The sequence below is a fragment of the Miscanthus floridulus genome, unplaced genomic scaffold (genome assembly GCF_019320115.1).
Source record: "Miscanthus floridulus cultivar M001 unplaced genomic scaffold, ASM1932011v1 fs_799_2_3, whole genome shotgun sequence".
NCBI classification, from domain to species: Eukaryota; Viridiplantae; Streptophyta; class Magnoliopsida; order Poales; family Poaceae; genus Miscanthus; species Miscanthus floridulus.
This window is the reverse complement of record NW_027097289.1, coordinates 43,310-59,727: the sequence shown is the minus strand read 5'-3', so window position 1 is coordinate 59,727 and position 16,418 is coordinate 43,310. Positions and strand designations below refer to the sequence as shown.

The window sequence follows — 16,418 nt, the reverse complement described above, 5'->3', positions numbered from 1 at the left end:
TTAGTTTCCTATTCCAATTGCCTTTCCAAACAAAATAATTTCGCGGCAAAGTCTACAGTCCTCGCTGCAAAACAGAGTCCTTTCTTCCCATCCTCGCTTCGTGTAAGAAGGGGGTGCGGTGTGTTACTTTCCCCACTCTGAACTTAGCAAAATTTTACAGTTGATCTTTCTCTTTCTTTCTTCCACTTCCTCTGCAAGCATGGCAAGTATTGGTATAAATTAATGCACACAGAATAATTCGCAAGCACTTCACCGGGAGTACCTAGTTTTATATCGAACTCGAGGAAACGTGTGTGAGAATAACCAAATCTAACTTAACCCAACTTCACAATCAAGGCTAGATAATAGAAGCATAAAGAAGATCGCAGAGGTCTTCTAGTTCTAACTTCAGTAAGGTTTGTCTTCTATTGTTCAATTCTAGGAATATTACTAGAGAAAACACAGGCAAAGTATATTTCCTATAGTAACAAAGTCCTGCTAGGCCTACTAATGGGAGGTGGACTACAGAGGATTCAACGAGGCTATAAGAGTCACCCTCGCGAGCTACCACCGATCCAGAAAATATGGTACATCCACGAGTAACCGAGTCTAAGCACCACGCTTACACTACGAATACTACTTTAACCTAGGAGCTACAAAGATTAAAGTACTCAAAAGAGAGTCGCAAACCTGAAGAACAATATGAACAAGATGCTTACTTGAATTAGAAGTCAATTACCAGATAAATCTCAAAAACAAGCTCAAAAAGAACTTTTCCGCCATGGTACAGGCCGGGACTCCTAAGACTCTTCCCCCTCACTCTATCTCACTATCTCTAATACAAGACTAGATCCTATCCAGAAAAAGGATTCGAAAGGGATCCTATCTATCTATTGGAAGACTAGTTTTTTAGCAGAAATCTATCTATCTATTGGAAGACTAGTTTTTTAGCAGAAATCTTTTTTTTAGCAGAAAGCAGAATCAAATCTATTGGAAGACTTGACCGGAATCCATCGACGAACAAGCATAGAGATGGGCCGTGCCGTGCGGCCCGTGGGTTTGGCAGGGAATCCGTTTCTCTCTAGAATCAGGACAACTCTCCTACCAAACGGAGAAAAGATAACAAGAACCAGAAACGTTTTCCAGATTTTTTTTGGCAAAAAAAAGTAGCAAAAAGGAAAACTATTCCACAATTGAATTAGAATCAGTTTCCCTCTTAAAAACGTTCCCAGGGAAACCAAATTGCCATGACACCATAAAAGAGATCTCTGTCGCCGAACAGATATAACAACACACTCTCCTTTCTCGAATAATACCTTTTGTATCATGCATTTCACAACCACTTGTTTAACGTACCGTAACACTACTAGCCACCTCAAGAATAAGAATAATTACACAAAAGAAAAATGGCTAACCCAACACAACACACTCACACCATCTATAGCCGGCATGCTCTCTATAGAACCCAGTACAACATAGGGATACAAGTCGTTCGCACATCTCATCCACCTCTCTCTACCTACTGCGTTGTCACACTCTTAGCCAGATTCCTTGGTTGGTCCACATCGAATCCCCGGAGAACAGTCAGATGGTATGCGAGCAACTGAACCAAAAATAACGAAAATTTGTTAAGTCAACAGAAAACTGCACTAGTAGTAGTATAACAATAACATTTGAAAGGTGCAAAGGGATGTCTCCACGCAAATTTTTAAAAGAATAATAGGAAAAAAAATCTTAGACAAACCTGTAATGGAATTATGTTAATCACTGGCTGGAGACAATCTGCAACCTGTGGAACTTCAATGACTCTGCAGGATCCACTAGGGCATACAGCGGAGGCGTCTCCCCTCGAGCACATCACTATCAGGCGCCCCTTGCGCGAAAGGAGCTGCTGAATCACCGACTGCTGCTTGCTGCAAGAGGTGGAAAACCAAAACCAGCTCAGGCGTTTCCTGTTATCAAGCATAACCAAAACCGGCCTGGTTCTTTTTGAAAACTTTGCTTAATTAATCATTACCTGAAGCATGCATCACGAGTCGCAATGACAATGATGGGAAGGTTCTCGTCCACCAGGGCCAGCGGCCCATGCTTCATCTCGCCAGCAAGCATGCCTTCGCTGTGCATCAGCGCAACCTCCTTGACTTTCAGAGCACCTTCCAGTGCGGTGGCATAGTTGTAGCCTCTTCCAAACACAAGCAGCGACTCTGAATCAATCAGTGACGAGGCGAGTTCCTTCATTTCAACATCTAGTCTGAGAACTTCGCTAACATTGCCTGCGTCATAGAATATACATGCACATTTTGGAGACGTCAGTCAAAACAACCCTTTTGCTTGACTGCATAGCGCAAAGATCTAGTTCAACGTACTTGAAAGGTTGGTAAGTCCACTGATGATAGTTTCCCTTCTAGCTTGAGTAGATATTTGATCGGATCCAATAGCCAACGCCATCATCGCCATGGCTACTATTTGACTTGTATATGCCTGCAAGATTGTCATGTATTGTTAGGACTTCAGAAAAAAATTGAATACCTTCTTTCAGTTATGATGAAAACGGGTAGCTAAAAAGAGGAGCACGTTGCAAAGGGAAAACTTATATACACCAACCTTTGTACTGGCAACACCAATCTCACAACCAGCATTGATATGAACTCCGCAGTGTGTTTTTCTAGACAGTGTGCTTCCAACAGTATTTGTTATGCCAACACAGAGAGCTCCATTTTCTAGTGCATAATCAAGAGCCATGAGGGTATCTGCTGTCTCCCCAGACTGACTAACAAAAACTGCAGTGTCTTCTCTGTAGATGGGACCTTGTCTGTCCAGCAAGTCACTTGCAACCTCCATAGTCACAGGAATACCTATCATCCAGATAATGTTAGTCGCTGAATTCTCACTCTTGGTAGTAGGAGAATTCTTACTCTCATCGAGAGAGGATGACACTAGGAGTTGGGGCAATTTTCTTGTCTATTTCTCACACAAGCTCACACAAATGCCATACCAACCTGAGGGGTTGGGGTTACATATTTATAGGCTGCTAGCCAGCCAAGCATATGCCAAGATGTTAGTCTAAGATGCTAGTCTAAGATGCTAATATGCTGTCCTAGCTAAGATGTTGTCCTCTAGTCTAAGATGCTGTCCTCTAAGATGCTGTCCTCTAGTCTAAGATGCTGTCCTAAAAACAGAAAAACAGCCACAAGGACCATGACCATGTGAGCATTATAGCCCCACAAAGACCAGCCACACATGAGACTTATCCATCATTCTCCCCCTAAGTCTTGTGCGTCGTCTTGTGGGAGAGTTGAACCATCCCAGTCCTGGAGCAGAGCTCAAGGAACTTGATCCTCCCAAGGGGCTTGGTGAGCAGGTCCGCAAGCTGGTCCTTGGTGTTGATGTAGCTCGCCTTGATGCTCCCTTCCTCCAAACAGCCTCGGATGAAGTGGTACCTCACCCGGATGTGCTTGCTGCGTTCGTGGAACACGGGGTTCTTTGCCAGGGCCAGAGCGGACTTATTGTCCACCCTGAGCTCCACCGCTCTAGTGTCTCTGCCGAGGAGATCACCAAGCAGTCGAGCGAGCCAGAGTGCCTGAGTCAAAGCGGTGGAGGCCGCTATGTACTCGGCCTCGCAGCTGGACAGGGCCACCACCTGCTGCTTGACCGACTGCCAGCTAACGAGGCACTTGCCGAGGAAGAAGAGGATCCCGCTCGTGCTCTTGCTGGTGTCGATGTCGCCGGCGTGGTCGCTGTCGCTGTACCCGACGAAGTGTGCCGCCCCAGGGCACCTCGGGTAGTAGAGGCCGTGGTCGAGAGTCCCCGCAACGTAGCGGATGATCCTCTTCACAGCCTGCTGGTGCTCCGTCGTCGGTCGCTGCATGAACCGACTAACGTAGCCGACGGAGAATGCCAAGTCCGGCCGTGTGTGGGCGAGGTAGCGAAGGCTCCCCACAAGACGCCGGTACTGCGTAGCGTCCACCTCCTCCGTCGTGCTGTCGCGGCTCAGCTTCAGCCTCTCCTCCATCGGAGTGAGAGTTGGGTTGCAGTCGGTGAGCCCAGCTAGCTCAACGACGCGCTTGGCGTAGGCGGTCTGTCGAAGCGTGATCCCAGAGTCATCCTGGTGTACCTCGATTCCCAGGTAGAAGGAGAGAGGCCCCAGGTCACTCATCTGGAAGGTGGCCTTCATCTCTTCCTTGAATGCCGCCACCTCCGCATCCTTGGTGCCGGTGATCACCAAGTCGTCGACGTAGACACCCACCAGCAGGGCATTACCTCCATTGCCCCGTCGGTAGATGGCCGCCTCGTGCGGGCTTTGCTCGAAGCCCATCCCCTTTAGCGTGGAATCCAGCTTGGCATTCCACGCCCTCGGTGCCTGCCGCAAGCCATAGAGGGCCTTGCGCAGGCGGAGCACCTTGCCCTCCTTGCCGAGGATCGCAAATCCCGGCGGCTGGTGCACGTAGACCTCCTTCTTCAAGTCGCCGTTAAGGAACGCCGACTTGACGTCCATGTGATGAACACGCCAGCCCTCCTGGGCAGCTAGCGCAAGGAGGAGTCGCACGGACTCCATCCGTGCCACGGGAGCAAAGGCGTCGTCGAAGTCGACCCCCTCCTGCTGCACGAAACCTCGTGCCACCAAGCGAGCCTTGTGCTTGACGATGGCGCCGGCTTCATCCCTCTTCAACTTGTACACCCACTTAAGGGTGATCGCGCGGTGACCACGAGGAAGGTCAGCAAGCTCCCAGGTGCGGTTCTTCTCAACCGCATCCATCTCCAACTGCATCGCGGCGCGCCATGCCGCGTCTCTCAGCCTCTGCAAACGACCGAGACTCGCCGTCGTCACACGCAAGGTGCAACTGCGCCTCCAGGTCGTGAGGCACCGGTCCCGGCACCGGCTGGTCGCCGAGAAGGTTCTCCACCGTACGGTACCGCAACGGCTCGCCGTCGTGGTACGCGTCGACGCGCTCCTCGTCGTGAGAGAGTGGAGTAGCGAGCTCAACCGGGCCGTGCTCGACACGAGCTGGTGGTGGAGTAGACGTGCCCGGAGTGGTGCCTGTCGGTGCTGGAGTGCGTGGTGTTGCCGACTGTGGTGGAGCCGACGAAGAGCTCATCGCAGCCGAGGTCCTGGCTGGAGAGCGTGGTGCTGTCGGAGTAGCAGGTGCCGGGGTCGGTGGAGGCTCGGAGACTGGGGTAGACGCGCTCGCCGAAGAAGAACTGCCTACTCCCCCAGCTCCCTCGAAGTGGACGTACTCGACAGTGAAGTCGTCGTACGTCGGAGCCGAGCCGTCGTCCACTGCCTTGTCCCACGCCCATCCTCGCCCTTCGTCGAACACAACGTCGCGCGCCGTGCGCACACGCTGTGTCTTCGGGTCGAGGATGCGGTAGGCCTTCGAGCCCTCCGCGTAGCCGATGAACACTCCCAGAGTGCTCCTGTCGTCGAGCTTGCTGATGTGGCCAAGCTCCTTGGCGAACGCGAGGCAGCCGAAGACCCGCAAGTGGGAGACCGCCGGCTTGCGCCCATGCCAAGCCTCGTACAGCGTCCTGCCGTCGAGCGCCTTGGTAGGCGAGCAGTTGAGGATGTAGACGGCCGTCACCACCGCCTCTCCCCAGAAGACAGCCGCATCCCCCTCTGCTTGAGGAGGGCCCGAGCCATCCCCACAACCGTCTGGTTGCGCCGCTCGACGACGCCGTTCTGCTGCGGGCTGTACGGCGCGGAGTAGTGGCGCTGAATGCCCTCGTCAGCGCAGTACGACGCGAATTCAGCCGCCGTGAATTCGCCGCCGTTGTCGGTGCGCAGCACGCGCAGCTTGCGGCCGCACTCCGCCTCCGCAGCAGCCTGCGCGCGTCTGATGGCGTCCGCAGCCTCTCCCTTGCTGCCGAGGACCATCACCCACATGTAGCGGGAGAGGTCGTCGACGAGCAGCAGGAAGTAGCGTCGTCCTCCCGGTGTGGCCGGTGTCACCGGGCCACACAAGTCCCCGTGCACGAGCTCGAGCCTCTCCTTAGCTCGAAAGCTCGCCCGCTGGGGAAAAGGGAGTCGCCTCTGCTTCGTCAACACGCAGACGTCGCAGAGCTGCTCCACATGGTCGAGGCACGATAGGCCTCGCACCATCTCCGTGGCACTGAGCCGCTTCAGGGCCTCAAAGTGAAGGTGCCCGAAACGCTCGTGCCACTGCCACGCCTCGTCGTCCCGACGAGCAGCGAGACAGAGGGGTTGTGCCACCTGCACGTTAAGGACGTAGAGTCGATTTGCGCTTCTGGATACCTTGGCAAGAAGGCGACGACGACGATCCCAAATCCTCATGACTCCGTCCTCAACCACCACGCGCGATCCGTTCTCATCCAGCTGTCCCAAGCTGATGATGGAGTTCCTCAACGCGGGGATGTAGTAGACTCCGGTGAGCAGCCTGTGCTCACCAGACACGGCGGTGAAGATGATGGAGCCGACGCCCTTGATCTCCATGCCGGAGGCATCCCCAAACTTGACGGAGCCTCGGACGCTAGAGTCAAGCTCGGTGAAGAACTCCCGTCGACCGGTCATGTGATGGGTGGCGCCGGTGTCGAGGCACCACCCGTCAGTCTTGTCGTTGCCGGAGCTGTCGCCGAGGAGGGCGTGTGCTTTTGGCTCGTCAAGGTGGAGGAGAGCCGCTGCGGCCGGTGCCGCTGGAGGTAGCTCGATGCTGGCATGTGCCATGAACAGAGCCGGCTCCTCCTCCGCCTGTGCGACGTAGGCCTGGCCGCGTCGTGGCTGTCGACAGTCCTTGGCCCAATGGCCAAGCGCAGTTGCGGCAGGCGTCGTCTCGTGCCGGCTTGTGCCTGCCGGCGGCGCCGCCCTGGGCGCCTCCGCGGGCATCACCCTCGGCACGTCCTCGTGCCCCGGCCTGGGCGTCTCTGCGCGCCTTGCGTGGCTTGCCACGCTTGCGGCCGCCTGTCGCGGAAGAAGGCTCCCCCTTCCTCCGGTCACCTTGGCTGGCAAGCCACTGCTCCCGAGTGAGGAGGAGCTTCCCGCCAGTGGTGATGGGCCCCGAGAGGGACTGTGGCTCATCGCTGTCGACGACCTTGAGGCGACCTATCGCCTCCTCGATCGACATCGTGGAGAGATCCAGCAGAGACTCAATCGAGCGAGCCATCTGCTTGTACTTCTCGGGGACGCAACGGAAGAGCTTTTCGGCAGCTCTCTCCTCGCTGTAAGTGTTGTCGCCGAACTGCACCATCTTCTGCAACAGAGTGTTGAGACGGAGAGCAAAGTCATCAACGTCCTCACCTGGCTTGAAGGCCAGGTTCTCCCACTCCTTGCGAAGTGCCTGCAGTGTGGACTTGCGGGCGCGGTCGCTACCGATGCGTGCCGCAGCGATGGCGTCCCAAGCCTCCTTGGCAGTCCGCTTGCTGGTAAACGAGAACTGCATCTCGGGCGGGACTGCAGCGATGAGAGCATCCAGCGCCCGTCGATCTAGGTCGTAGTCGACGTCGCCATACCGGACTGCCTCCCACATGTGCCGCACCTGGAGCTTTACCCTCATCACCGCAGCCCACTCGACGTAGTTGGTCTTGGTGAGGGTAGGCCACCCACCGCCGGGACCGACGTCCCTGACAACAGCCTGGAGCCCGTGGTAACCACGGTACCGATCCGGGGAGAGAGAGCCACGCTGCCTGTGAAGGTCGCGCTCTCCATCGACCCGTCGGTACCGATCCAGGGAGAGAGAGCCACGCTGCCTGTGAAGGCCGCGCTCTCCATCGACCCGTCCGCCACCGTTGCCGTGCGCGCCTCCTCCAGGAGCGCCGCTGCCGTGCGCGCCTCCTCCAGGAGCGCCACTGGCGCGTCCGCGCCTGTCTGGGCTGCCGCCGCGCTCGTGGGCGTGCGCGGCTGCCCCAGGAGCGCCACCGCCGTGCGCGCCTCCTCCAGGAGCGCCGCCGGCGCGTCCGCGCCTGTCTGGGCTACCGCCACGCTCGTGGACGTGCGCGGCTGCCCACTGCGTCGCCCGCGCTCGCGCTGCCTCCCTCCCTAGCAGCTCGAGGTCCGCGTCGGCGGTGTCGTCAGCGGAAATGGAGCTGCCGATGCTGCCGCGCAGAGCCTCGACCTCCGCTGCCGCCGCACGCGCTGCATTCGCCACCGCCGCTGCCTCCGCCTCCGCTCTGGCTGCTGCCAGCTCCGCCGCTGCCAGCCTCGACGCCCTTGCCGCCACCGCAGCGGTCTCTGCCGCCGCTCGTTCGCGTTCCTCTGCCGCGGCAAGTTCGGCCTCCTGCCGACGCCGCGTGCTCGAGGCGACCGAGCGCTGAGACTGCCCTGCGGACATGACGCGCTACCGGGGGGCTGCTGCGTGGGGAGAGGGCTGCTTCAGACGAGCTAGGAGAGGAGTGAACAGGAGCGGCCGGAGGAGCTGCTGCTGCCAACAGCTGGGGCTGTTGTGGGGCTGGGAGAGAAGATCAGCAAGAGATGCTCAGGCTACAGGATAATACGGCTCTAATACTAGTTGTTAGTCGCTGAATTCTCACTCTTGGTAGTAGGAGAATTCTTACTCTCATCGAGAGAGGATGACACTAGGAGTTGGAGCAATTTTCTTGTCTATTTCTCACACAAGCTCACACAAATGCCATACCAACCTGAGGGGTTGGGGTTACATATTTATAGGCTGCTAGTCAGCCAAGCATATGCCAAGATGCTAGTCTAAGATGCTAGTCTAAGATGCTAATATGCTGTCCTAGCTAAGATGTTGTCCTCTAGTCTAAGATGCTGTCCTCTAGTCTAAGATGCTGTCCTAAAAACAGAAAAACAGCCACAAGGACCATGACCATGTGAGCATCATAGCCCCACAAAGACCAGCCACACATGAGACTTATCCATCAGATAAAGCAAGGAGAAAGGCAAAACTTAAAGGATCATTAACTAAATTCTGATTGCTTTGACAAATTCCAAACTTTTCTTGGTAAAGACAATACAGCTGGAGTAATTGATTGGGTTTACCAGTCAGTTCTTCCACAAAAGGTCTTGCAGCTAAGGCAGCATTGTAACTTGTTCCACAACCAATAAAAACCACCCTTCTACAGCGCCTAATTGTTTTGAGATATTCCTTCAGTCCACCTAGAAGAACCCCACCATCCTTCAGTCTACCCCTCATTGTTGTTTTCAACGAATGTGGCTGTTCATGGATTTCTTTTTGCATGAAGTGGTCATAACTTCCTTTCTTTATTTGCTCAACTTCCATCTCAAGAACAGACAATGCTCGTTGCACAGATGCTGGCTTCTCTTTGTGAGGGTCAAACTTGAGGATTGAGACACTACCATCCTACAATGCTTAAACCAATTAGGCATAGAAGGTTGGAGATTATATTTCTTTGACACAACATCATGGTGAGTTGTTGACAGGGAAGACAGAGCTAAATCAATGATTATCAAGGCCTAGAAATTGTAAAATTGTAATAGATGCGTACCCAGTGCAGAGAGCTTCCGCTCTGTGCGGAGTCTGGGGAAGGGTGTCAGTGGCAAGCCTTACCCTCGCCTATGCAATGCAAGGAGACCGCGACTCGAACCCGGGACCTTCCGGTCACAGGCGGTAAGACTCTACCGCTTGCACCAGGCCCGCCCTTCGTAAAATTGTAATAGATGAACCTTCAAAATATATACTGGTAACACAAACCAGCAAATGCATGTAAAATAACAATACCTTAATATGACAAATTTCATTATCTTCAAGCGCTAAATAGTTCTTCGTATGCTCTACAATAGCACATAGATCACTGGAGAAGAATAATTCTTTGGGCTTTCCATTTGTTGTCAAGGTTTTGACATCATGAAATGATTTCCCATTCTGTTGACCACTCAATTCCTGAAACACAAGAGATAACGGTCAGGATTTTTACATTCTATACGAAAGGGTTCAGATTCCAAAAAGAGGACTGTAAGATTCATGGAGCGCAATAACAAAAGATGAAGTATACAACAACAACAACAAAGCCTTTAAGTCCCAAACAAGTTGGGGAAAAGATGAAGTATGGTAATGTAAAATATATATTACTAAAAAAAGGTTGCTCGTAAACGATATCAATCTTGAATTACCTAACCCCATGGTTCTTATGGTCAAACAGTGCAGAGCAAAACATGTGGCAATTAAAAAGTTTGTTACTATATGAATACTTGAGTGTGGATCTTCTTAAGACTTTCCCTTGATGAGAGAAAACATATGATATCAAAAGGCAGTTATAGACTTATAGGGTACTATCCGATGGCTCAATGCAAATAGTGGAACTAACATCTTCTTTATTAGTGCATTATGTTTACAAGTTACAACTATGCTGTTTCCCCGTGTCAAATATTTTTGAATTAGATGACAGCAAGAAAAAAAAATAACTTAGGTCCCATTGTAATGGAAAGTGTAGCTCAGTACAAACACACAACAACAACAACAACAAAGCTTGTCAGTCCCAAGCAAGTTGGGGTAGGCTAGAGTTGAAACCCACCAAGAGCCCCAAGTCACGGTTCAGGCACATCAATAGCTGCTTTCCAAGCACTCCTATTCAAACATAGATCTCTAGGTATATCACAAGCTTTCAAATCTCTTTTTATTGCCTCCCCCCATGTCAATTTCGGTCTACCTCTACCTCTCCTCACATTATTAGCTTCGCTTAGGACTCCACAATGCACTGGTGCCTCTGAAGATCTCTTTTGGACATGGCCAAACCACCTCAACCGATGTTGGATAAGCTTTTCTTCAATTGGTGCTACCCCTAGGCGGTCACGTATATCATCGTTCCTAACTCGGCCATTCTTGTGTGACCACAAATCCATCGCAACATACGCATTTCTGCAACACTCAGTTGTTGAACATGACGAATCTTTGTATGCCAACATTCTGCTCCATACAACATAGCCGGTCTAATCGCCGTTCTCAAAAAGATTATTTGAATTTGCTCATATTAAATCTGCCCAAAAGCCTAAAGGGTATAAGGATGTTATTTCACTCACATTGACACCAAGTATCAGTTGGCTGCCTCGTTTGCATGCAATCAATTCATTGGGATAGTGTGGACTTTTAAAGATAAGTGCGTAGGCACCTTCAAGCTGCCTCATGACTTCCATAACAACTTGGCTAAACGTCACATCACCTGAGGAAATGATAAATAATGTAAGGAACTGCCATAACTAGAAGTCACGATGGGTTCAGTCAGCATGAATTATTTTGTAATACAATAACTATTATTCCAAGTTTGTAGTAGTCTGCACATCTCTACATGCTAATAGAAAGCGTTTAGCATAAATATAAATAGCATAGATGTGTATTGAATATTGCCGCATCTGCTTCCTAGGAGACATCATCAATGATTTAACCATCATGCAATGCCCAAAGGATATACTAACTTACATGAAACTACAGATTAAATGGTCCAAATAAAATATCAGAGGGTATTATATTTTCAGCTTTTGTCTACGACAGCAATATTGCAATTTCAAGTATATAAACACACTACCTTCTTCATCATGAGATTTATCAAAAACGAACTTTGCTAGCTTAGGAATGACTTCTGTGTCTGTATCAGACTCAAAGGTGAACCCGTGCCTAGTTAGTGTCTCTTTCAAGACCTGAACAGATATGAGAGAAAATTCAAGTTAGACTTGTAATTTACCTTGTTATCATATGGTGGCACGTTAGTTACAACGGAATCAGGAGGATGCACTATGATCAAATACATCAGACTTGAGTGTCATAAATGTCCATAAACACAAGATGAACTTTTGAAATCTAACATTAAGTACTGCAGAAAATTTACATAACTAGAAAAAGGAAATTCAGGATTGTGGTGGATAACCTGCAGAACTGAAAAGACAGTTCTTGATATTCCATTTGTTAAACAATAAATGATGCACCACAGTAAACCATTCATCATAAGTATTATATATGATCTTCGAAACTAAAGAGCAGATTCTCTGCTTAAAAATTTGGAGGGAAGATAAGGAGACATCCCATGTGAAGGGAGCTCAAAGCAAATGTTGGTACAGGGCTACAGGCATGTGGTTTCAATGATCCATGTGCACACACAACTGTAAAGACCATATAGAACAAAACAAACAATACGATGCCGCAAGGATTCCACCAAACAATGTCACAATAACAAGTACTTCACCATATGAAACGAAGAACATGCAAGAACTGTATTATATTATATACAACATCACAATGGCAGAGTAAGCAGACCTCATAGTTGGTGATGATGCCATTGTGGACGACCAAGAACTCATCACCGGCACCGGACGATTGGGGGTGGCTGTTCCTTGGAGCAGGCACACCGTGCGTGGCCCACCTGGTGTGGGCAATCCCAGCATGCACACTGAACGCAGTATCCAGGTTCACATCCTTCTCATCAACCTCTGAAAAAAAGGAACACAATCACAGAAGATGGAGTAAGATTTAGCTTCTGAGCTACTCCTATAGTTCATGGGTTGCACGCATTACAGGATGACTACTACAGGAAGGAGTGCCATGGAAAGTTGTATAGCATTAACTTGCGAGGGAATGCAAAATGGGGAGCTTCAAGTGCCTATACTTGCATAAGATGTCGACAAATGGCATAAACGAAAGAACTCTACTTGATCTGAATGAGCAATTCTACATTCATTCAGGATTTTCCAAGAGCTAGTAATATGTAGAAATTAGAATTCGAGAATTATTGCTGAAAACAGAGATCCTGAATTTTGGGAGTCGGCGGTTCCAGTATATGATGATGAAAGAAATGCCACGCGGTAACAGTACAATAGAATCACCCAGAATCACTGACAGCAGGTAACAAAATCCCCCCGAAATTGTGACCCAAACTCCCGGTCAAAATCGAAGCTTTCCGATAGAGAAGTCGGTCCCAAAACAAAACAAAAAAAAAGGCGAGAAAAATATCCCAGCTTTGCGGCAGGAACAAAGACAGATTTGAAACGGAACAGGACTGACCGGAGTAGACGGATCGCACGAGGTTCTCGATCTTGCCCTCCTGGCGGAACACGAGCGGCGGCGCCCCGGCGTACGGCGAAGCGGGGGAGGGGACCTGGCCGCCGTCGGCATCGAGCGCGATCCCGGAGGAGTCGTAGCCGCGGTACTCGAGGCGGCGGAGGCCGTTGAAGAGAACCTCGAGGATGTAGCGGCGCTCCCGCGAGACGTTGTAGTTGAGGTAGGCGAAGATCCCGCACATCCTTCCTGACCCCGGGTGGCGGCGGCGGCCGCCGAGCGGGGGATAAGGACAAACAATGGGGAGCTCGTATGCTAGTAGCCGAGACCGTACAAAGCGAAACGGCTTTGGCTGGGCTGGGTTCGGTTATAAGGAGGGAGGGAGAGGGTGAGAGGGCCCGTTCCGTCCAGTCCGGGAGCGGGGAAGAAGACGACGGACGGGTGTGCAGTGCGTGTGCGAGGAGGGAGAAGAAACGGGCAGAAGAAGAAGAAGAAGAAGCCGCGTGGCTTCGATGGCCGACCGACGGCGACGGGGTCAAACAAACCAATCCATGGATGCAGATTGCAGAAGATAGAACAGGAGTAAATTTGCACAGCTGAATTTTCACACGTGCCAAATGCAAGCCGGCAACTCCCCTCCGTCCACAAAATAATACAATTATGGTAAATGTGCCGATCAAACTAGTTAAAGTTTTATAGTAAATAGTATTAGTATTTATGTCTCTAAATAAATTTATTATAAAAATATATTTTATAACTAATATAATGGTATTTATTTTGTCTCATGAGTGTTAGTACTTTTTCATATAATTTTAGTCAAAGTTTAAGATGTTTGACTTCTCGAAATATGAGAATTGCATTCTTTTGTGGATGGAGGGAGTACTCTCTCAAAAAAAAAGTGTTTTTCTATTAATCAAGACAAATTTGTTCAGACTCATAGAAAAACAATATTTTGTAAGAGCCCTTCGTCCTTAAAAAAGTACTACTATATAGAAAAGATTCATACTGATCAAATTTTCTTAACTTCGATTAGATCTTATAGAAAAAGTAGCAACATTTATATCCCGAATAAGTTTACTATATGAAAATATATTTAGCGATCTATTTAATGATATATATTATGCATCATAGATATTAATTTTTTCTTATATATTTCTGTTAAAGTCATGCAAAGGTGGCGACCACACAAGACTAAAGCATATCATATGTCCTCGTACATCATGGGTCTTTAGCTCATGGACCCATTTCTCATGGTATTTGGTTGGCGGACAAGAAGAGTCAAAGACATCCCCCTAAAAATATTTCGTATAGGGATGAGCTTGTCCCTTCAAAAAAATTTGGGCTAAAACATATCATATGTCCTCATACTTCCCGGCGGGCGGACGAATGTCGATGATGCGGGGTGAGCTCTCCAACGCAGCAGACGATGATGAGGTAGGCGTCCGGGGTGACGAAAGTGGGCGGGAGATCTCCGACGAGCTCCCGCAGAGCTCGACCTCTGGCTTTGGGCATTGTGGATGTGGGCGGCGGGATAAACATGGGCAGTGGGGGAGGAGGTGGTAACCGGGCGATAGCGATGGTTGGCATGGCTAGATTGGTGGAGAAGATACAGTCGATTGCGGAAAAAAATAGGAGGAGGACAGATAGGGGCCATGAAAAACAAGTGGGCCTAGACAGCTGGTACCTAAGGGTGTAAAAAAAATCATCCCACCCTCTCCGACCACCTAACCAAACCCCATTCCTATAACCAAAGTAAGATGGTTCCAGCCCGTCCATTCAGCCAATCACACATAAAACTATAACGATCACATTCCCACAACCAAACATTCAGCCTGTTCACTTGTTGGTTTCAGCCAGCCCAAATCAGCCAGCCAACAGTATTTTTCTCTCACAACAAACCAGCACCATCCAGCCCAAACCAGCCCAGAAACCAATCAGCGAACGGGCGAAGTGGAATAGTGCTAGCCTAGGAATAAGAGATAAGATTATCCCATTTCACATTGTCATGGAACCAAACGCTAGCTTAAACTTATGCGAGTTTGACTTAGAAGAAATTTAAAACGTCAAGTTTTCTTTTGAGACGGGAGTAGTAGTAAAAATCATACAAATCTAGAAAAAAAATAGAATAACATACAATTTGGAATGTAAGTAGAGCAGTGGAATAAACACCCGTGGACCAGTAGGAGATCTGACGCAGCCAGGGCTGGAGGTGGATGTGGAGCGATGCGATTGGCTGGACCACGTTGCCCGGGCTGTGTGCGGTCGCCGGTCGGCGTCCGGCGGTCAGCCACGGCCAGCTGACAGCTGGGCCTGCCTCTGCCTCACCACATGCACGGTGGGTTTGCGACCTGGGCCGGGCCGGGCAGGCCACTTGGTTAGTTTCCAACTTTCGAAGGGAACGCCACGTCGTCCGTTCGGTTGCCTGGTTCGTATGGTCGCTGGTTCGTGAAAAAATACTGTTAGTTAGCTTATATGAGAGAAAAATACTATTTTAACTAAAAATTTACGATCGTTTACGACAAGCCACGGGCTAAAGCGAAAACGCGTGCAACTTCACCGCACGTCTGCACCCCAATTAGCATACCAACGTTGACCGGAAAACAACAGCGTTTGAAAAAAAAACACGACAGAAAAACAGCAGCACAACTGCACAAGTTCACCTGCAACCAAAGCTCAGTCCTAATCCAGCATCGACACGAACGTGGTTCCATGATACTCCATTCTACTGCTGTACATGTACCCAATCCATTCTAAATTATAAGATATTTTAGCTTTTCTAGATATGTAACTTTTGCTATGCACATAGATATACACTATGTCTAAATACATACTAAAAATAATGTATTTAGAAAAGCCAAAACGTCTTGCCATTTGAAACGTCTTATAATTTGAAACGGAAGCTCTTAAATTTGACCAACATGACATGTAGAAGTTTTCATAAAAATGAAACAACCCCATATTTTCACGGAGTAAGTATGTTTTACAATAGATCTAATTATGCTCATTTCATATTCATATTGTAATATTATGGTTTTTATGTATATATAAACGGCCGATTTAGGATATTTTGACTTGGACAAAGGACTGCTGGTACACGAAACATTTGGGCCGGATGATCTGAATCGGACGACTTAAAAAAGTCCTCCTGTACTCTCCTTTTGTTTTTTCCTTATATACATGGTGTTTGTTTGTTTAGCACAACCTAATTAGTTCAAAATGACCTCGATAATGATTGGGTTAGGGCGCTCACTTGCTGGGCCTGCCCACTGGCCTAGGCGACCGGCCTACCTTCTACACTCTGTTGCGCATCAATCATCCACTCATCAAAACATTCCCTACTTCGCTCCGACCGCAGCGGCCGCCGCCACCGTGCCATCCGTCCTCCGCGGCCGCCTCCACCACGCCATCTGTCCACCGCGGTCACCTCCACTGTGCTGCCGACGAGCCTCCACAATGGATGCTCCAGCAAGCAGGCGAGGGGAGGAGCTTCGTGTAACGCCGCCCCATCGGTGAGTTGCCCGCGCCGTT

General features: G+C 49.8%; 1 protein-coding gene across 1 annotated transcript; it reads right to left on the bottom strand.

The window, feature by feature from the left end:
* Positions 1-1,266: 1,266 nt before the first annotated feature.
* On the bottom strand, positions 1,267-13,367 carry LOC136533173 (glutamine--fructose-6-phosphate aminotransferase [isomerizing] 1-like). The gene is made up of 11 exons (XM_066525739.1): positions 12,897-13,367; positions 12,153-12,325; positions 11,428-11,539; positions 10,925-11,064; positions 9,627-9,788; positions 8,927-9,248; positions 2,584-2,834; positions 2,346-2,460; positions 1,997-2,252; positions 1,724-1,892; positions 1,267-1,582 (listed from the first exon to the last, which is right to left on the bottom strand). Exons 1-11 carry the CDS (start codon positions 13,132-13,134, stop codon positions 1,499-1,501), a joined length of 2,022 nt encoding a protein of 673 aa, XP_066381836.1. The 5' UTR covers positions 13,135-13,367; the 3' UTR covers positions 1,267-1,498.
* Between the last annotated feature and the right edge of the window lie 3,051 nt (positions 13,368-16,418).

Excerpts from the sequence above, each read along its gene's own strand:
- LOC136533173 (XM_066525739.1), bottom strand. The coding sequence starts at position 13,134 with ATGTGCGGGATCTTCGCCTACCTCAACTACAACGTCTCGCGGGAGCGC. Across the intron at positions 2,835-8,926 it reads TTTTGTGGAAGAACTGACTG|GTATTCCTGTGACTATGGAG; the intron begins GTAAACCCAATC and ends TCTGGATGATAG. Across the intron at positions 1,583-1,723 it reads TTAACATAATTCCATTACAG|TTGCTCGCATACCATCTGAC; the intron begins GTTTGTCTAAGA and ends TTTTTGGTTCAG.